This window comes from Myxocyprinus asiaticus, chromosome 19, assembly GCF_019703515.2.
Source record: "Myxocyprinus asiaticus isolate MX2 ecotype Aquarium Trade chromosome 19, UBuf_Myxa_2, whole genome shotgun sequence".
NCBI classification, from domain to species: domain Eukaryota; kingdom Metazoa; phylum Chordata; class Actinopteri; order Cypriniformes; family Catostomidae; genus Myxocyprinus; species Myxocyprinus asiaticus.
The window spans coordinates 11292371-11315092 of NC_059362.1; the positions used below are offsets into that span (position 1 = coordinate 11292371).

Genomic DNA, 22722 nt, shown 5'->3' on the forward strand with positions numbered 1-22722 from the left:
GTAAGTGGAGTTAGTGTTACTGCATTAAAAACATTTTAGTTTGGATGATGATGTGTATTTTAAAAACCTTGTAATCGATGTTGTCTCACACTGTTGTCTCTTTACCTTGTCAGTGCTGTTTAATGTCAGGGCTGTCTGACAGTTTGAGAGGTCTGACTTCTCTCAGTAGAATTCAAATGTGTCACATTAGTTTTGTGGTCTCTGCCGGCCGCCGCAATATTGAAACCCGACTGAGTCACACAAGTTCCCTATCTGTCACTCACTCGACATTGTGTCGATGTAGTGACACTAGGGGTCACTCTTGGGAGCCCGAGACACCTCTGGTCTTTGATAAAAGGCCAATGAAAATTGGTGAGTGGTATTTGCATGCCACTCCCCTGGACATACGGGTATAAAAGGAGCTGGTATGCAACCACTCATTCAGATTTTCTCTTCGGAGCCAAACGGTCATGCTCACTGAGCTAAATTCCCATGACTGTTGGATCTGATCCCGCATTTCAGCGGCTTCTCCCCCCTCTGCACTGGTGCACTGCAGAGAATGCCCCTGGGCTCTTCGGCAAAAATAAAAGAGTGTTTTTCTCTAAAAGAGTATATATATCTCTAAAACAGCGGCACACACGGAACGTCTTTTTAAAGACGTGTCTTTTTAAAGATGCCTTTCCGTTTGTGTGTTATTCTGCATAAGCAGGTAAGTCCAGGACAGCCGGCCGGGTGTATCGCTTGCACATAGCGCCTTTCACCTCCCCTGAGCTGAAGACGTGCACCGTTAGCTCCCAGTAGTGTTCACAAACTGTGTTCCCTAGTTGACTTCCTCCGAGCCCTGTGGCAGTCGAGTTTTTGGAGAGACTCGCTGCCGGCCCAGTACATGTGCTAACTAAAGCCCTGTACTGGAGTAGGTGCTCTGCATGTGGCGGTTCCCCGTAGGTAACCCCATGTGATGTATATCTTCTGCTAATTCGTTTCCCTATTGGCAAACTGCATCTTCCTTGGGCAGAGGCCCTTCTGCCCCAGTCTCCATGCTTGTAGTAACTCCTCTCCCACAGGGTAGGACCTACCATGGGACTTCTCCACATGGCATACTTCCGACATAGCTCGGCAAAACCATGTGACGTATTTCCACTTAAATACCCCCCCAATCTCTGGGTGAGGTGTGGTCTCTGCGGTGTCCTCCCCTTGGGAGGGACACCCCCTGACTAGACCTGGTCGGCCCAGTCGGATAATCCCCCTTTTTTTTAGGGAGTGGAAAAAAAGAAGGGGAAAAGAGGCCACGACTGGGCTAGCCTGTCTCTATCTTTTGGGTAGTCATCTTGTCCCAAAGGGCCGTTCTACACTCATAACAGTGTTGGGGGAGGTTACGTGTCGGCCTGGTGCGCTGGCTACGAGGCACACAGTGGTCTGCCCATCACACACTGCCATTTCATGTAACACAGTTCAGCCAGTTGCGGCATTTTTTATAGGGAACCCTAGTGTCACTACATCAACACAACGTCGAGTGAGTGACAGATAGGCAATGTCCTGGTTACTTGCGTAACCTCCGTTCCCTGATGGAGGGAACGAGGCGTTGTGTCCCTCCTGCCACAACGCTGAACTACCCGCTGAAATGGCCGGGACCTTGTCTCGGCTCCTCAGCATAAAACCTGAATGAGTGGTTGCATACCAGCTCATTTTATACCCGTATGTCCGGGGAGTGGTATGCAAATACCACTCGGCAATATTCATTGGCCTTTTATCAAAGACCAGAGGTGTCTCGGGCTCCCAAGAGTGACCCCTAGTGTCACTACATTGACACAACATCTCGTTCAGAGAACGGAGGTTACGCAAGTAACCAGGACGTTTTGCTCTGCGTTGAGCTCTGGTTCTGTCTCTGGAGCACACTGATGTGTGCTGTGGGGGTTCGCACGAAAGCACACTTCATTCGACCTGCGAAGATGCGCATGTCAGATGTGACTGTGAGAAGAATATTTACTTCTTATAAGGTGCTGAACACAAAATGAATACAGTTAAATTTGCTTCATCTGCAGGCACCCGCCAAAGTTGTAAAGGTGACTGAGTTACCCGCCAAACACGATTTCTACCCACATTCGGTGGGTTGGCGGGTGTTAATGTCAAGCCCTGTTCTAGTTAGGGATGTCCCGATAAAAAATTTTTGAGATTTTTTACGAATTTTGCTACTTGCCGATACCTGTTTTTTTTTGTTTTTTTTCTGAACTGCATATCAACAGATTATTTCAATTTTATCACCAAATGGTGTTTAAATAAATAAATTCATTAAAACTTTAATCAAATGAAAGTATAACAATAAATTGCAACATGATATTGTGTTATTTTTATCAAATGAAGTGCTTTTATTCAGAACCTCACAGCACAATCTAAAATATATTTTTGTCAAATGAAGTGGTGCATAACAGAGCATCACAGATGTAAGATATTGCTTAAATATAATACAATCACTATTGATTTATTATTATTATTATTAGTAGTAGTAGTAGTAGTAGTAGTATAACAGTGAATACTACATTTCTGTCATACATTTTTTTATTTAAATTGAGCTTTTATTTTGACTGAGCTTTTATTTTGAAGTGTTTCTGTGTTGTATGACCAAGGACATAAGACGTTAGCATTCACACTCTTGCTACGTGACTCAAAGTGATTATTAAACCACAAAAGGCTGCTATTTAAATAAATAAATATATACTCTGTATGCGCCTCACACTACAAAGTGAATTTACACTTTGTTCCCTGTCATCTGCTATAAACAGCGCTCGATGCTCATGACGGTGTTGTATGAGCCAAGGTGGAGCTTTAAAAAGTACGTGCAGCCAGCGTCGGCACCATACTGTTACCACACATTCAAAAGTGCTCACATTCGAAGCACGCCACTCATGCAAACTACATATTTATATCAATAAATCGCAGCTTTTGCGGTAAAATAATCTCACTAGGACATAACGTCATTTTAATTTGTGCGCTGAATGTTTACGTAATGGAATTCGTACGTCAGATGGTATTGGTTTTTGGTATCTGAGCATTTTTTTTACAAGTATGAGTACCAGTACATGAGTGTGGTATCGGACCTGATTCCAAAACCAGTATTGGTATCGGGACATCCCTAGTTCTAATGGATATTATACAACAGTTAGCACCGTTCCTGGAATTTGAATGGCTAACAGACTTTTGAATCCATTCACCAAAAAGATTTGTTCAGTGACCATTTATGGAAATTACATCTTTACAACAGTAGGAGGTGACAAATGAGTGTTGTTTATGTTAGAAGTGAGTCATTGAATCATTGACTCAACATTCATGGCCGAAGCAATAGAAGTGAACAAGAATTGTTTGTTCACGTAAAAGATATGTTCATAAACACAGATTCGTTCACAAACAAAACATTCAAAACCAGAGTACACTCAAAACAGAGAGGCAGAGAGGAAATGCACAAACTAAATGTCCAATTAAAGGTGTACTCAGTAATTTTTTCCTTATTAAAAAAGTTGTAATTTTGCAATATATGTGGGAAACCATGACCACTCACATTAAAATGTAGACTCCAGTCATATCACTGAATCACATGACCAGCGAAGTATTACTCGCTTAATCTCAGTAATCGTCCTGTTCTTTGACACTTTCACTCATGGATTAAATTAATCATGACTGACTGTGAATACTAAATTTCAACAATGGCACCTGAAACTGAAAACTGTTGATTTTAAATGATGCTGCATCCTAGCCGCTAGGCGTCAGTGTAAGTCCATGATGACACAAAGACAAAAGTTACTTAGTGCACCTTAAAGCTTGATTAATGTTAAATTATAAAAATGAGTGCTGTCAGTCATTAACATTTGAAATCGCGATTAATCGCAATATAAATATACTTCTTATTCTGTCAAAATGCATTTATTTCCTTCTTCGGAAAGAAAAAAAACAATATGTAACAATATAATGCTTTATTAACATTTTCCAAACAAAGCCTTCCACAGTATAAAGATAGAAATGCACTAAAATAGCACCAGCACTAGTAACAATAAACATTTCCCAAAGTCTAAGTGGGAGTTTGACTGATTGAAAGAACCCCACATAGGTTGCATATTCATTGCAATGGGCATTAAATCTCTTAAACTCTCATCCTCCACAATATTAATCAGCTGGCAGACTGTTTTTCATCTGCTTTGCTACACCAATTGTGAAGTCGCATTCATGATTTGCGTCAGGGCGTCAGCCCCATTTTCAAGCACCGGTTTGAACTCCACATTAAAAATGCTTCCAAACAAAATGTCTCATTCTGCATTTGGTGACAGTTAAGACTTGGTGTGCTTCTGTGGTAATTAAAATGTGCCTTACTTAGGCTGAAAAATACATGATTTCTGTCACAAGTTCCATCTTGGCTTGTTTTGTACAACAAATAGCATTAAGAGCTCACTTTATCACCAACACTTAATCACTGCTGTGTGTATTTGTGGTGTGTGCGTCAGTGTAATATATCAGGCTGGACACATCGCAAAGGTTCCGCCCTTCCAACCAGTGTTTATGCTGGTTTCTGATTTATTAACGGTAAATGTGTTAATCACGATTAAGAACAATTAACTCATTAAACCTTTTTAAATTAAAGGCATGCGTTAACATGTTAATTGAAGTGAAGTGTTACCATGTAAATAATCAAATAATGGAACATCAGTGCCCTGGTTCTTGATTTAGAATTTGAGAATAACCTTGTTTAGACCTGCACTGGATTAAATTATTCTTTCAAACAGTCCTGTGTATAACAGCTCAGCAAACTTACCGCTTCTTATCCTCTACCTGGATACCCACGGACTGATACTGTGGGAGACCTTTACTATCTGTCTCAGAATCGGTGGCCGCTTCCACCTGAAAAATACAAGCAAAAGAAAGAAATAAGAATAGACTGAGTGAAAAATACACTGCCTGGCCAAAACAAAGTTGCTGTTTGGATTTAAATAAGCAGATACTTAAGAGCCTATGATTGGATCATTATTGCAGTGATTAATGTTTTTCAGTTGGCAGCAATTCTTTTAACCCTAACTGATGCAGTGTGTAGCTTCTCATTTCTTAAACAACCATGTTGGAAGACGTATCCCGTGCTCATGGAAAAGATGTTACTGTGTTTCAGAAGGGGCAAATTATTGGCTTGCATCAAACAAAGAAAATTAATAAGAAAATTAATAAGGAGATTGCTGAAATCTCTAGAATTGGGTTAAGAACTGTCCAATGCATTATTAAAACCTGGAAGTATAGTGGTGAACCGTCAACTTCACAGAAAAAATGTGGTCGAAAAAAATTATTTAATGATCATGATCTGAGATCACTAAAACGCTTGAAGTCTCATCTTAAAAAATCGACAGTAGAACTCACGGCTATGTTTAACAGTGAAAGTAAGAGCATTTCCACATTGTGTGGAGCATTGGTGCCAGATAGGCTGGAGTATTTCTGTAACTGCTGATCTCCTGGGATTTTAACACGCAACAGTCATTTGAATTTACTCAGAATGGTACCAAAAACAAAAAACATCCAGTGAGCGGCAGTTCTGTGGATGGAAACGCCTTGTTGATAAGAGAGGTCAGAGAATGTCCAGACTGGTTCGAACTGACAAAGTCTACGGTAACTCAAATAACCGCTCTGTACAATTGTGGTGAGAAGAATATTATCTCAGAATTATATTCTGAGATGCGGGTTGGCGCTGTTTTGGTGGCACGAGGGGGACCTACACAATATTTGGCAGGTGGTTTTAATGTTGTGGCTGATTGGTGTATGCTATTGCTAACTAAACATTAGCTAACTAGCCTAACATTATAACATAAATCAGCAATTTGACATACAAAAAAAATATTATGTAAGACTGAAGAAAAGAAGCATGTTAGGGACACATAAAATCACTTTGAGGCTATGTAATTGGGACATTTAAAAATAATTTTATTCCATTATGTTTGAAGTACGTAAACAAATTATATTAACTGACAAAGTATGTTGATGGAAAAATATGTTGATGTAACTTAATTGATTCACGTGGAACTGATGTACATAATTAAATCTTGTAAGTAAAAAGCATTTTTTTCAGTGTATTTGTTAGATGAGCAGTGATAGATTTAATGGTTGGTTGTGTGAGACCCAGATTTAGCTAAATAAATCATTCAAGCCTTCTGTGGATTTGCAATTGAGTGTTAATGATCCATTGCTTTATCAATGTAATATTCTGTTCATGTGGACAGCAGTGTGCTTTTGCGGGTTGTTGTCTGATGGTGTAGGGCCCTCAGCGAGAGGTAACCCCATTAATCTTTGTTGTTCAGGGTCAATCTGCAATCTCATTTTCTCTGCCACAGAATCTGGCTATATGAGAGGCTTTCTGGCTTTTTGTGTGCACTTTCTGGGTGGGTGACTCACTGTCTGAATGCTGCTGGCTATTTTTGGATTTCAGGAGAGACACGAACGCATTGGGTTTACAATAAGTTAATGACCAACTGAAGGTATTTGTATAAAAAAAATTACGTAAAATCAGAGAACTTGCGTTCCATCTGTGCTAGTTTTAATTGTTGGTCTATGTACACAGAGTCAGACGAAAGCTTTAGGAGAATCTCACTGGTTTTCAGCAAAATAAACATTGCATTTTTAGGATGCTGTATCAAGTTAAAAGTAGTTGAAACTTTGAAAATTGCATCTCGAGATCCCTGCATTCTGTTGTGCTTCGTCCATCTATCAAGAACACGTCCTAAATGAATGCCCTGCTCTCTTTCTGTAGCTGCGCTGCTTGTGAGGTGTGTTGAGGCACACTGACTGCCCCCTGCTGATGCGGCTCGTAAAAACACGAAATTACATGTACTTCAAGTTTGAATTGCTTCAATGCTACGAAAATATTGACTTTTATTTTGTAAATTACGTAGGGTTGAGGCATAAATAATTATTTTTTTGCATAATTTTTTATATTAATTGGACTAAATTAACGTTAAATTGAGCCTTAGTTTTAGTATATAATATTAGTTCAAAATTTGTTGTGTTAATGAAACTTTCGATGTTTGATTTTAATTTGACACTACAGTGAAGCCAAATGTATTTATTGATTTGACATGTGTTATAAAAGGAGAGGGGGATCCTCAAGAGCTCTGACACAATTTGAAAACCTAAAAATATGAGGGTTCACCTGTATTCCGATAGAAGAGCGTGGAGTCTTGAGGTATTCCTCTGCTTTGGACACCAGGATGGCCTTATCACACGTCTGCACAGAGCTATAGCTCCCTGCAGACGTGAGTCGCTTTGACCCAGCAGTCTCCATTGCTAGAGTCACCGCTTTAGCACTGTCCAGGCTGTCAGTTGAGTGGTAAAAAGCCTGGCCAAGGCTGTCCGGTGCCCAAAGCCCTCCACGTGGCAGACGGCCTTCGTGGTAAGCATCCTGCGTTGATTCTGTGCTGCTCTGTGCTGTTACGGAAATCAGTGGCTTAGTGGTGGAACGAGGTGGAACAGGTGGAGGAGTCTTCTTATAACCAGGTGTGAATGTCACTGTCGCTATAAAGGAACAGATGAACAATAAGTTAGATTTGAGGGAAAATTAAGCATTTTTAGGAGCAGATGTGACAGGTGCAGAATGATTAGCCTACATATTTTAGAGATGTAGAGAGAATTTGCTTTTAATAAAAGACTTCAGCATGAGAACACTTCAAGGTGCCAGGATAAATCCTTTAAAATGGCATAATGTTTCAAGAAAATCTGTGGTGATAAAGCAGTTTGAAACGCATTCAATGATGACAGTTTCATTTTATTAAGAGCTCAAGAACCTTGTTCAGGATGATTAACATTGCTTTATGTTCTACAACAGTGACTAGATAGAACCAAATTTCTCTCACAACTCCTTTATCATACACACTATCTACTTCAAAAACACAAGCATGTAATCCAAGGGGAAAAAGGCAATATTTTATTAGGGCTGTCAATTGATTGCATTTTTTAATCGAATTAATTAAATGACATGCTGATTAACATCACAATTCATCGCAACTGTCAAAATTAGCTGAGAAATGCCCCCAAATAAAGGTAACAATACATAACAATTCAAATAATTATCTAATTCAGATATTCAGATTGAAATATTTTGCATTATTGTGGCAGACAAGTAAAGCATTGATTATAGACTATACAAAAAGTGGCTTTAAAAGTCAATAGGCCTATATTGTTTGTTTTATTCCCATATAATTGAACTTAAGCCTACAGTCAACAGCAATCCATTTTGCTATTTAATTCGTCAATCTGTCCTGTTTTCACAGGATGCGTTCTTCCGTTCAGTTTGCGCTACCTTTAATTGTCGTCCATGTATAAATATGCTTTAGACGGAGACTTTTGGAGCGTCTCTCTGGTTTTCAGCATCATAAACGCTAAATTTTTAGGATGCTGTGTCAAGCTAAAAGTAGTCTCGAAATCCCTGCATTGTCTTTCGTAAAGGTTAAACTTTTGGCTTTGTGTTTTGAGTACAACATCATCCTTTTTCTTGTAGACGATGTTTATGAATACTACAGTTTGAGAGAAATCTTAAGTCCCAGGTTGACATACGAGACATACGTCTAGACGTATTGCAGATAAGCAAACAACATAAAACATTTCTTCTAAATGTAAACACACACATCAGATAGACGTCTGGGTGATATACTTGTGCTACAATGGGTTCTCCTTGGTCATTGTTTTAGTAAATTCAGCCATTTTAAGTGTTTTTCAGGTTAAGTGTTTTAGAATACCCTCTTGTTCTATTACGATTTGGAGACTCTCATTTATTATGAGCTAAACAAGCTTATTGCAGTGGACCCTCATATTGCTCCACCTTGACTCTATGAAGGTAATTATGCCTTGAAAGAATCAAGCAGCCCTGACCTCAAATAGGATATATCCTTTAAAAAGCAGTTTTTTTTTTTTTTTTAAAGAAGCCTCTTGAAACGAATCACAAACCTGCTGCTGTGTGATTCTGTAGCAACTGTTGGTTGTTTGTATTTGTCAGTACATGACAAAAATGACATCTTATTGTCATTAAGCAAGTGCAAAACAGTAATCTACATATGAATGTGCCAATCAAATGCATAGGCTGCAAATAGTGGCTGTTATAAAACTGCTGAATGAGTCACAGACCAAACAGAAAATAGTGGGAGAGAGACGTATGATTCATACCGAAGAGTAAAAGAGTTCCAAAAATAAAATATAGGGTTGTATAAGAGAGGAACACAAACATCAGTTCATGACCTGTTGTACTAATGCTTTCTGTAATAAAGCACTCTATCAGCAGCATGTAGAAAAATGACAGAATATGACTATTCTCTTCTGGAAGAAAGCTGGAAGCTGGAATTTTAATGTTAAAATGATACATGATATATTTTTTTAAAAATCCCAATATTTTGCCATTTAATTATCATCTTAATATTTAATGTTTATATATTAACCCTTATGTTCTGTTCTGACATTTTTGTCCCATTTGACCCATAACGTTTTATATATAAAACATGTTAGCCAATGCTTCATCTGAGAGGTCTAGGTCTTTGCGACTTTTCCATCTTTTTCCATCTTTTTTATCTAAACACACATAAACACAAATAAAATCCTGAATAGATTCCATTAAAGGCACTGTAAGCGATTTTAGCCATTGTGGAACTTCCAAGAGACTGAGCCATTGAATTAGACAAGCCTCCTCTTTCCAAAACACTGCCCTCCAAAGATAGCGTTGAGACCGACAGCAAACAGTAGAGCAGTGCTTCTTCTCATGGTTGTCAAACACAACAGTAGCAAAATAGCCCCCACAGCTAACAACTGTTATGAATCTGAATATGAAATGAAACCTGAATGATCAGCTTCAATTACTACACCATGAGAATGTGCAAAATGATTGACAGGCAGAAAGCACATCAAAGTTCTCTGACTGGCTGATCAAAGAGTGTGTCTGCGGCCCACGGGCACATTTTTGTTTGCTGTTTACAAAGTCTAGTGCTGTCACAGAGACCAGTGAGATACTGGATCTCAGGACACTTATTTCAGTGACATTTTTTTCGTGGAGAAGAAATATTTTCTGTGTACCATTCCATAAAAAAATCGCTTACATCACCTTTAACCTGTTAATGCATACCTCAGGTCTTTAGTGACCAGGGACCACATTTCACCTCCTGTACCTCATCCGTTTTTTTGGAGTTATGCCCACACCTCTTTAATATTCTTCAACATTTCTCTTCTGAATAGTGTACCAAAATAAATAAATAAATAAATAAGAAAAAAGACCAAATTTGTATTATTTTATATTAGTTTATATAACATGTTTATTTTATAAAATAATTATATTATTTTATAATTGTTATTATTTTATTATTATTTTATATCTATATAAGTTTTCTATCACAGGATATCTATTTCTTTGTTAATTACAAGACAAATGAGTACTCTATTCATAAAAATTACTACTATATCCGGTTAATTTTCTGTGTGACAATGGTGAATTTTAGGTATCCTATGCATGTACACATACATATTGTCCATGTTATTTCTTACTCAAGGTGGCACTGGTATGTCAGTAATTGACTTGTCCTCAATGCGAGAACTTGACCATGGCAACGTTGCATTCATAAGGGGACCTCAATGGGAGCACCTCCGCCGGGTAAACCCCCACCCGCGAGCAAAAGCGAGCATTCCCCAGCATGCTCGCTTGCCCCGGTCGGGCTCTTGGATGAGACCGCTGGCTCGTCTCACGGCGAGTTCGACCTCTTATTCGGAGCCCGGGAAGACGATGAGTTATCGAGCGCAGCATTGGAGAGCGGGCTTGTCCACTCTGATGTGGACGCCTCGGCTGGGCTCCCTCCTTCGGGTTTGGTCGCCTGATCTCAGGCTGACACAGAAATGACGGACATTCTTTCCCAGGCAGCCACGAGCGTCGGGCTAGAGTGGAACCCTCCGCTCTCCCCTGAACCCTCACGGCTCGATGATTGGTTCCTGGGTTCAGAGCACCATTCATGGCCGCACCCCGCCCCGGTCTCTTTCTTCCCGGAAGTGCATAAGGAGCTGACAAGATCGTGGGGGGCACCTTTTACTGCCCGATCCCGATCTTTCAGCTCCCCCGCTCTCACTACCCTCGATGGTGGGGAGGCCAAGGCGTGTTAGGTGATCCCCCAGGTGGATAAGGCGCTCATGGTGCACTTGTGCCCGCAGAACGCCGCCACCTGGCGCGGGTGCCCGAAGCTCCCATCCAGGGCCTGTAGGTTTATGTCATCCCTGACGGCTAAGGCCTACGGTGCCACTGGACAAGCCGCCTCCGCCCTGCACACCATGGCTCTCCTGCAAGTTCACCAAGCCAAGGTGCTAAAAGAGCTGCACGAGGGTAGTTCTTACCCGGGATTGATGCTTGGTGACTGACCTTGCTCTCCGGGCAACAAAGGTCATGGCGCAGTCTCTCGGGCAAGCGATGTCCACCCTGGTGGTCCAGGAGTGCCACCTTTGGCTCAATCTAGTCGAGATGAGAGAAGCCGACAAGGCACGGTTCCTTGATGCCCTCATCTACCAGGTTGGCCTATTCGGCAACACCGTTGAGGACTTTGCCCAGCAGTTCTCGGCAGTGAAGCAGCAGACGGAGGCCATTCAACACATCCTGCCCTGGTGCGGCTCAAGACCCTGCACCAACGTCTGCTCGTCGCCAAGGGTGTCCTCCTGCAGCAACAGCACTGGCTCTGCCGCAGCCCGCCCCCGAGGCCCGGCCCCGGCGTGGAGCCCACCGCAGGAAGCAGACGCCACCCGTCTCACGGCCAGCCACCAAGAACCCTAGGAAGGCTTCGAAGTGCCCCTGAGACGGGCGACCCAGGGACAAGGAGATCCACTTCTACGGAGCTGGTAGACAGACCACTCCATCCCCTGGTGGAGTGCCGGGATGAGAATCTTTTGTTTCATTTTTCACTGCATGTCCAAGTGGCTGTGGTACCCAAAACTTCACTAAAAGAGTGGTTTCCTTGTTCTCTGGGTCACATGTCAGGTGTGCACGGCTGTCGTCACGACCGCCATCCACCGTCCCATTTCAGCAGGTTTGGTGCTCCAGTGGCGGACCCCCCGCCCCTGCGTGCCCAGCTGTGGCACAAACACACCCACACCGGGTTCTACGGGCAGGGGTTCCCCTAGAGCATGTCTCCAGGCACGTCGTGGTTACGACAGATGCCTCCAAGACGGGCTGGGGCACCGTATGCAATGGGCACACAGCTGGCGGCTCCTGGACTGGCCCGCGGCCACGTTGGCACATCAGCTGCCTCGAGTTGTTGGCAGTACTGCTCACCCTGCGGAGGTTTTGGCCGTTGATCCAGGGCAAGCATGTGTTGATCTGGACGGACAACACAGCGATGGTAGCGTACATCGTCTATGCTCCCGTTGCATGTCACAACTTGCCCGCCGTCTCCTCCTCTGGAATCAGCAGTGCCTCAAGTCGCTACAAGCCACTCACATCCCAGGTGACCTCAACACCGCAGCAGATGCACTGTCACGACAGGTTACACTCAGGGGAGAGTGGAGACTCCACCCCCAGGTGGTCCAGCTGATTTGGAGTCAATTCGGTCGAGCACAGGTAGACCTGTTTGCTTCCTGGGAATCCTCCCACTGCCCTCTTTGGTATGCCCTGACCGAGGCACCCCTCGGTATAGACATACTGGCACACAGCTGGCCCCCTGGCTATACAAATACGCATTTCCCCCAGTGAGCCTACTTGCACAGACCCTGTGCAAGGTCAGGGAGGACAAGGAGCAGGTTGTCCTAGTAGCACCCTACTGGCCCACCCAGATGTGGTTCTCGAACCTCATGCTCCTCACGACAGCCCTGCAAGTGCTGCCCCAGGAGGACCCAGCTTTGGCGTTGCTGTGTCTAGTGCATGCTTTACGCATCTATTTGGATCGCACGCAGAGCTTTAGAAGCTCCGAGCAGCTCTTTGTCAGCAGAAAGGAAGCACTGTCTCCAAACAGAGGATCGCCCACTGGGTCATTGACGCCATCGTGATGGCATATCATGCTCAGGACGTGCCGCCCCCTGTGGCACTACAAGCCCACTCTACTAGGAGTGTAGCAGCCTCCTGGGCCCGTGGCAAACGTGAGGGGAAGGCGGCCCGGCATCTAGCCCGTCGGTGGCAACGTGAGCAGTTCAACCCCGGTGACTCATTACAGCATCTGGGGGTCCAAAGAACGGGTCCGGCTGCGCGTCCACTTGTCCAATCCCTCCCAGCTCTGGTCCTGGCCGTGTGAGGATGCCAGTGTGTGCACACATGGAGATTTGAAGAGAAGAGGTGCGCACTGTGTTTTAAAGACAGCGGTGATAAAGCATTATCCCCATCAGGTGTGCCTCATTCACCGCTGACCAAACGAGGCTTATTAATTATGCACCTCTTTTCACTCTCCCGCCCAACTCCCGTCATGAGCCTGGCTGAAGAGTGGCCTTAAGAGGTGGGCGACGATGACGAACCAGAGGGGTGGATCATTCTGCCACAATATATATGTGTATATATATATATATATATATATATATATATATATATATATATATATATATATATATATAATGTATACACTGGCGGCCAAAAGTTTGGAATAATGTACAGATTTTGCTCTTATGGAAAGAAATTGGTACTTTTATTCACCAAAGTGGCATTCAGCTGACCACAATGTATAATCAGGACATTAATAATATGAAAAATTACTATTACAATTTGAAAAAAAAAAAAAACTACTTCAAAGTGTTCTCATCAAAAAAATCCTCCACGTGCAGCAATGCCAGCTTTGCAGATCCTTGGCATTCTAGCTGTCAGTTTGTCCAGATACTCAGGTGACATTTCACCCCACGCTCCCTGTAGCACTTGCCATAGATGTGGCTGTCTTGTCAGGCAATTCTCATGCACCTTACATTCTAGCTGATCCCACAAATGCTCAATGGGGTTAAGATCCATAACACTCTTTTCCAATTATCTGTTGTCCAATGTCTGTGTTTCTTTGCCCACTTTAACCTTTTCTTTTTGATTTTCTGTTTCAAAAGTGGCTTTTTCTTTACAATTCTTCCCATAAGGACTGCATCCCTGAGTCTTCTCTTTACTGTTGTACATGAAACTGGTGTTGAGCAGGTAGAATTCAATGAAGCTCTCAGCTGAGGACATGTGAGGTGTCTATTTCTCAAAATAGAGACTCTGATGTACACTGACAAATTTTTCATAATTTTAATGGTAAAAGACTGTAAAAATGCTACAGTAAAAAATGTTAATTGGTTAATGGGTAGTTTCCTTAAAATACATAGTAAAAAAAAAAAGTAATATATTTAAAAAGACAATACATGTAGTTTTATGGTAAAAATTTGTACAAATATATATTTTTTTTATTTAAAAAGTATGATTTTCTGTATAATTAACAGCAAAAATTGATATTATGTTTAACAAGAGAGTAAATGATTGTTAAAATTACGGTAAAAAATAATAATTGGGCGTTCCCAGAATTCCCGCATGACCCAGTTCATTTCATTATATTTTATGGGAATAGCTGTTTCTTCTTATTTTTAATATTGGTTATCTACATTGGGGTGTTCTGTTTTATATTTGATGTAGTTTAGTTCAAGTTTATTGCATTATTTTAATTTCACATGTCTTACCCTGATGGTGTTTAGTGTTTGTTTGAGTGACACTTGAGCACTGTCTCAACATTTTTATTGGTCATTGCTCCAGGACGGGGCACTATTGATGAACTTCATGTCATCATGTGCCCTTTTGTAATTACTATGGTGATTAACAAATACATTATAAAGTGAAAAGCAGATTTACAGTTTCAGAAGGTTAATATATCAAGTTTATTATTTAATAATATAAACGACGACAATGCACCGTAAAATATACAGGCATCAAAATTACATCCCGTAAAGCCATTACATTAACGTGGTTACTGTATTTTTACAGTGAATTTTTGGCAACCACAGCTGCCAGTTTTTTACCGTAAATTTAACAGGGTTTTTTTTAAAGTGTACTTATTCTCTTGTTTAGTTGTACATCTGGGCCTTCCACATCTCTTTCTGTCCTTGTTAGAGACAGTTATCCTTTGTCTTTGAAGACTGTAGTGTACACATTTGTATGAAATCTTTAGTTTTTTGGCAATTTCAAGCATTGCATAGCCTTCATTCCTCAAAACAATGATTGACTGATGAGTTTCTAGAGAAAGCTGTTTCTTTTTTGCCATTTTTGACCTAATATTGACCTTAAGACATGCCAGTCTATTGCGTACTGTGGCAACTCAAAAACAAACACAAAGACAATGTTAAGATTTATTTAACGAACCAAATAGCTTTTAGCTGTGTTTGATATAATGGCAAGTGATTTTCTAGTACCAAATTAGCAATTAAGCATGAATACTAAAGGATAAGGTGTTGGAGTGATGGCTGCTGGACACACACACACAATTTCTGTTGGTACCAATCCTGGTGAAATTTCACAATTGTTAATATTTTAAATTTCAGTACCACAGTAAAAATGGATAGGCTGATATGCTATTGAATACACTCCTTTATTTAAAACATTAAATTTTAATGTATATTAACCGGTCGGGTGTGCCGTCGTATTTCCACTTTCACCAACAAAGCTCGCGCCTCACAGTAAATGCGGCTATTTGTATGTGTTGTTTCACAACTTAATAATGCGTAATTACACCTTGTATTTACATACAAGATTTCACTCAAAATTTCAGCTCCATGCTGGGAAAAAAATAATATTCATTTGGACTCCAGTTTAAACACTGAGCATGCATTTAACTATAATACAATAAGGCTTTGTTCACACTGCAGGAAAAATCTGATTTTTTTTAGACTGACTGTTCAAACTGCAGGTTATATGTGGACAGATCTGATTTTTTTCTGTTTAGACAGCAGTCGCTTTTGCTAGCAAGTCCACGTTAGTTGTCATAGTAACGATGCAAACTTGCGTATTCAGCATGCTTGAGAGTTTCGCAATGAGAGTTTCGCAATGGATGTTTTCATAAGGGCAATATAAAGTATTACATTCGTCACAGACAACAGCTTAAAAAAGAGAGAGGTGGCATATGCAATGTGTATTGCTGCTAGGGTTTACAATGGTCCCATTTTAGCTGATCTGTCCTGTGTTTTATCCCATATGGGAGGCCTGTTTTCCTGTATTTTAGCACATCTCTTTGGGCGAGTAAAGCCAATATCTGTATCAATTTAGAGTTTTGCACTACTTTGGCTGACCTTTAACCAGTAGTGTAGTCTAGGTCATATGCAGGCATTTGCCGTATGCCCACCTATCTTTCTTAGGATATGCCCACCTAAAGTGATATGTATAGCCGCCAGTACAAAGAGTAGGCTTTTGACCTGAAACTTTTTCCATCTAATAAGGCGATGCCGCAGCACTGTTGAGTGAATTGTGTGTTTTGTTATTATTATTATTATTATTATTACAATTTTAAAAAGTGTACAGAGATTCTCTCTAAACGCTAAGGGTGTAACAGTTTATATTTCTCACGGTTCGGTTTGTATCATGGTTTTAAGGTCACGGTTTCAGTGCGGTTTGGTATTTGTTATGTTCCGGGGAAAAAAATATTTCCTATAAAAATATTCTATTTGGTAACAGACACTTCAAGAGATTTGTCCTCACTACAAATCACCATGGTTTTACTACAGTAACCATAGTTTAAACATTGTATTTGTAATAAAATCATAGTAACCCCAAAATTAATATGGTTACTGTCATGGTTTCAATACTATAGTAAAATCAAGGTTACTATATGGAAACTACAGTATTACTGTTGTAAAACAATGGTTAATTGTATCAAAACTATGATTTCTGACAAGAAAACAATGTTGACAGTAGTCTCCACTTCAGTCATGGCTACTACAATATTACTATAGTAAAATCGTGGTTACTATATGGCTACTACAGTATTACTACATAAAACCATGGTTAATTCTATCAAAACCATGATTTCTGCTAAGAAAACAATGGTGACAACAGTCTTTGTCATTACAGTCATGGTTACTACAATATTACTATAGTAAAAATCATGGTTACTATATAGCTACTACAGTATTACTACATAAAACCATGGTTAATTCTATCAAAACCATAATTTCTGCTAAGAAAACCATGGTGACAACAGTCCTTGTTATTACAGTCATGGTTACTACAATATTACTATAGTAAAACCATGGTTAATTTTCGTTAGGGTCCTTAACTAAAAAAAAAAAACATTCTCTAATTACTAACTCAACATTTTAACTTAATACCTGCATTATTACACTACATGTATCAACATAAAGTGCATTTCAAACTCAACTCAACGTATATTCAATGTTCAGAATCTGTACATCACTATGGAAGAAATAAAGTTGCTATTAAAATGAAGACGAGAATAGATGTCGTAACGCAACTCGAGTATTTTAATCATACGCGGAAATCCCACATTTTCATCAACGGAGTAAGGGCAACATCACTTTGGCAATGAACACCCCAAGCGCTTTAGTTCTTATTTCATGTCTGTCCGAACTAACACCAAGTGCCTGTTTAAAGATGGAAGGGAGTGTGTCTGTGCGCACCATGTGCTATGTATCCTCGGGTGATGTCAGCGTAAACAACTAATCAAACATCGATGTATTACCAGTATACGGCACTCGCATCAAGCAATGTCTGCAAACAGTGCCTGTTTTGTAAATGTGTTTTGACCATCGCTGTTGTAATTGACTGCATAAAGAAAAAGTTCCCAGACAGGAGACTTAAATGACACAGGGGTTTCTCTATCTTGCGGCTTGCTTTCTCAGCTTGCCATTTTGCCAGCTAACGCGTGCATAACTGTGATGTCTTCAACTGATTTAACATGCTAACAGTTAATAGGACAGCTTCTCTCTGTAGAAAGTTGACCCATGTGAAACACAGGCGAAGTGTGTCCATCTACAGAGTCATACAGGTGTATTAGCGGAGGTTTCTTTGCCAAACTGTATGATTCAAATGCGTTATTAAACTAGAAATGAACTGTGGAGCAAATGCTTACCGAACCGTGGTTGGTGAACCATACGTTTTTTTACCGAGAACTGTTAAACCCCTACTAAAAGCGCACGGAGCAGCGGGAGGCAGGAGGCTGGAGCGCAACTGATGGCACTGGCAAGACAAACAGTCCAACTAAGCTGATCCACCAATCAGAACGTTCATTTCAGACACGATTGGATATTTGCTTACCATTCATATTTTCCGTTTCAGTAAGGGCAGGACATTTCCAGCGTCTAATGCTGATGCACAAGCATTCCTGGAGTAACCATAATTTGTGCTGTAAATTTATTTCCCTCCGAAATGTGTATATATATATATATATATATATATATATATATATATATATATATATATATATATATATATATATACAGTTGAAGTCAGAAGTTTATATACACCTTAGCCAAATACATTTAAACTCAGTTTTTCACAGTTCCTGACATTTAATCATAGAAAACATTCCCTGTCTTAGGTCAGTTAGGATCACTACTTTATTTTAAGAATGTGAAATGTCAGAATAAAAGTAGAGAGAATGATTTATTTCAGCTTTTATTTCTTTCATCACATTTTCAGTGGGTCAGAAGTTTACATACACTTTGTTAGTAGCATTGCCTTTAAATTGTTTAATTTGGGTCATACATTTTGGGTAGGCTTCTCACAATAAGTTGCTGGAATTTTGGCCTATTCCTCCAGACAAAACTGGTGTAACTGAGTCAGGTTCGTAGACCTCCCTGTTCGCACCCGCATTTTCAGTTCTGCCCACAAAATTTCTATCGGATTGAGGTCAGGGCTTTGTGATGTCCACTCCACTACCTTGACTTTGTTGCCCTTCAGCCATTTTGCCACAACTTTGGTGGTATGCTTGGGGTCATTGTCCAATTGGAAGACCCATTTGCGACTGAGCTTTAACTTCCTGGCTGATGTCTTGAGATGTTGCTTCAATATGTCCACATAATTTTCCTTCCTCATGATGCCATCTATTTTGTGAAGTGCACCAGTCCCTCCTGCAGCAAAGCAACCCCACAACATGATGCTGCCACCCCCATGCTTCACGGCTGGGATGGTGTTCTTCAGCTTGCAAGCCTCACCCTTTTTCCTTCAAACATAATGATGGTCATTATGGCCAAACAGTTCAATTTTTGTTTCATCAGACCAGAGGACATTTCTCCAGAAAGTAAGATCTTTGTTCCCATGTGCACTTGCAAACTGTAATCTGGCTTTTTATGGTGTTTTGGAGCATTGGCTTCTTCCTTGCTGAGCAGGCTTTCAGGTTGTGTCGATATAGGACTCGTTTTACTGTGGATATAGATACTTGTCTACCTGTTTCCTCCAGCATCTTCACAAGCTCCTTTGCTGTTGTTCTGGGATTGATTTGCACTTTTCGCACCAAACTACGTTCATCTCTAGGAGACAGAATGTATCTCATTCCTGAGCGGTATGATGGCTGCTTGGTCCCATGGTGTTTAAACTTGCATTCTATTGTTTGTACAGATGAACGTGGTACCTTCAGGCATTTGGAAATTGCTCCTAAGGATGAACCAGACTTGTGGAGGTCCACAATTTGTTTCTGTGGTCTTGGCTGATTTCTTTTGATTTTTCCATGATGTCAAGCAAGGAGGCACTGAGTTTGAAGGTAGGCCTTAAAATACATCCACAGGTACACCTCCAATTCAGTACACCTCCTATCAGAAGCTAATTGGTTAATTGTCTATAGGCTTGCCATAATTTTCTGGAATTTTCCAAGCTGCTTAAAGGCACAGTTAACTTAGTGTATGTAAACTTCTGACCGCTGGAATTGTGATATAGTCAATTAAAAGTGAAACAATCTGTCTGTAAACAATTGTTGGGAAAATTATTCATGTCATGCACAAAGTAGATGTCCTAAACAACTTGCCAAAACTATAGTTTGCTAATATTAAATCTGTGGAGGGGTTAAAAAAAAATTAGTTTTAATGACTTCAACCTAAGTGTATGTAAACTTCTAATTTCAACTGTACATATATTTAAATTTAACTTATGCAATTAAACTTTGTGAAAATAGCGTATACAGTGCTTAACAGTTTATTGTGTATTATGTATGTATTAGTTTATTAATTAGAGTACTTTTTATAGTAGCCTTATGAAAGGAACATTAAGAAGACCTATAAATTTAAATACATATTTAACATCAAGTTACCATACCATGGTTCTTAGTTGATCTGTACATCATGCCAGCAAGAAACTTACACTGATATCAATTTTGTAAATTCATGTTGGACTATAATTACAACAGCCATTTTTTTTTTTATATATATATGGATATATATATATATATATATATATATATATATATATATATATATATATATTACACATTTTACATATGTACTGTATGTAACCAGGTGCATGATTTTGTGTGTGTGTGTGGGGGGGTGGGGGGGTGGTCCTTCATAAATTCACAGTATGCCCACCTCATCAGACACTACTGTAACATACTGTACATGACACATGGGTGCGTTCCATCGAGAAGTGATCCTCCCAATGCCCAATTCCCTTCATAGACTTTATCTTCCACTGTCGGTGGCCTGAAAGGTGTAATTAAACGGTCATTCTGAACTCCCTATTTAAGTAATGTTTTATAGAACTTTTTTTTGTAATGATCCTACAGCATGGCCATCATTAGTGTTTCCCCTTCGAAGTGCCCTGTGAAGGCAAAATTGTATCTGTTTGGAATGCAGTACGTGTCTTCTTGACGAAACAACTTGTCGTGCACAATGATTAACAAAGCCTAAGTTTCTAGGTTATTTCACACACCTTTTGAGTCTGCACAGTGCGCAGATGTTTTTCCTTCTGCGCAGGAGTAACATTACAAGTGCACGGCCGCGCAAGCGCGCAGCTTAGAGGGAACAGTGTAATCAACCCACTTCAATACAAACTGACAACAAGGTACATTATTTACCATAATTTTTCATTATTACCACCTCCACACTTTTGGATTGCATCAAGGTTTTTATTATGCAAAAAGGGCTTTATTTCTGTTTGCACAAGTTTTGTAGATCTTAGGTGCAGCATTATTTGTTTGACCATTTTCTTACAGAGAAAACACTACACTACTCTTTGTCCTAATAAAGTGCCTGACGTGGTCTTCTGCTGTTGTAGCCCATCCGCCTTAAGGTTCGATGTGTTGTGCATTCTGTGATGCAAGTCTGCTCACTACGATTGTACAGAGCGGTTATCTGAGTTACCGTAGCTTTTCTGTTAGCTCGAACCAGTCTGGCCATTCTTCGTTGACCTCTCTCATCAACAAGGCATTTCCATCCGTAGAACTGCTGCTCACTGGATGTTTTTTGGTTTTGGCACCATTCTAAGTAAACTCTAGATACTGATGTGCATGAAAATCCCAGGAGATCAGCAGTTACAGATATACTCAAACCAGCCCGTCTGGCACCAACAATCATGCCACAGACAATTAGTCTACAAAAGGACTCAAATCTACACAAATTCTCCCAAGTTCCCATTCACTAATGTGCCATCTGCAGTGAAAGCCATTTACACATCTGCCCAAAATAAGCCAATCATCATTCTTTTGTCTTTATTCTGCACATTAACACTTTTATACACTCATCTTTGCAATAATATCAGTGACATCATAAATAACAATAACAGTGTGTAATCGGCGCATATTATGGCCGCGTATATCATGTTAGCATATTAGCGCCATGAATTTAAAATGTAAACAAGACAAATTGACCATTTTATACTGCATATCTATTACTTTAAACCATTGTGTGGTTAAAACAACTTCTTTTACTGATCTAGTGTAAATACTACTCATAGAATGAGGCATAAGTCATTGATATCACATTTTAATGTCACATTAGTTTAGGTTTTACATCTAGCGTTTTCATATTTAAATGCTCCTTTAAACATCTCCCACAGTGGTGTGGTGGGTGTCTGAATGTTCGAAAACAGTATGCCGTTGCTCGGCTGTTTAGAACTTCTTTGTACTCCTGAAAGAAAAATTAATAATAATAATAATTCCTTACATTTATATAGCGCTTTTCAAGGCACTCAAAGTGCTATACATAGTATAGGGGAATCTCCTTAACCACCACTAGTGTGCATCATCCACCTGGATGGTGCAACGGCAGCCATAGTGCGCCTGAATGCCCACAACACACTAGCTACTGGTGGAGAGGAAAGTGATGTAGACAATTCAGGGATGGAGATTATTAGGGGGCCATGATAGATAAGGGCCAATGGCCCTTATCTACGGAAGTATATTGGGGCCTTAATGGTGCCAGAAGGGCTAGCACAGCCTTAGCCACCGGGTTGGCACATATGGTTGGATGGGAGGCTATGCCATATGGAACTGGGGGCACTGAGTATGCATTAACGGTGCCAGTGGGGCTAGCACAGCCTTAGTCACCGGGTTGCCGCATATAGTCGCTTGGAAGATAATATGGCAGACTGTGGTTATCAGATGGTATGGGCAACAGAAATCTGCATGGCAGAGGCCTTGGACGTAGGGTAAGACTACTAATGGGGAGGTGGCATTGAACCTTGGCTACATGTTACAGGATTAATGGGGCAAAACATCTATGATGGGTGGAACCTGGCTGATGATGTGCGGCAGGCAACAAAGCCCAGCAGGATTAGACAGCTACCTGTGCACATGATTAGTATTATGGAAAACCAATGACTACTGTGAATAGGGCAGTTGGAGTCCAGGGAAG

At 40.5% G+C, this 22722-nt stretch overlaps 1 protein-coding gene across 1 annotated transcript in view; it reads right to left on the reverse strand.

The window, feature by feature from the left end:
• The window catches only part of LOC127410210 (disks large-associated protein 2-like), a 174883-nt gene that overhangs the window by 9967 nt on the left and 142194 nt on the right, over window positions 1-22722 (reverse strand). Inside the window, exons 6-7 of the mRNA XM_051645355.1 lie at window positions 7148-7509; window positions 4778-4863 (exon numbers count right to left, since the gene is read on the reverse strand). Of these exons, the coding sequence (XP_051501315.1) occupies window positions 4778-4863; window positions 7148-7509 (448 nt within the window). The remainder of the gene's footprint in view (window positions 1-4777; window positions 4864-7147; window positions 7510-22722) is intronic.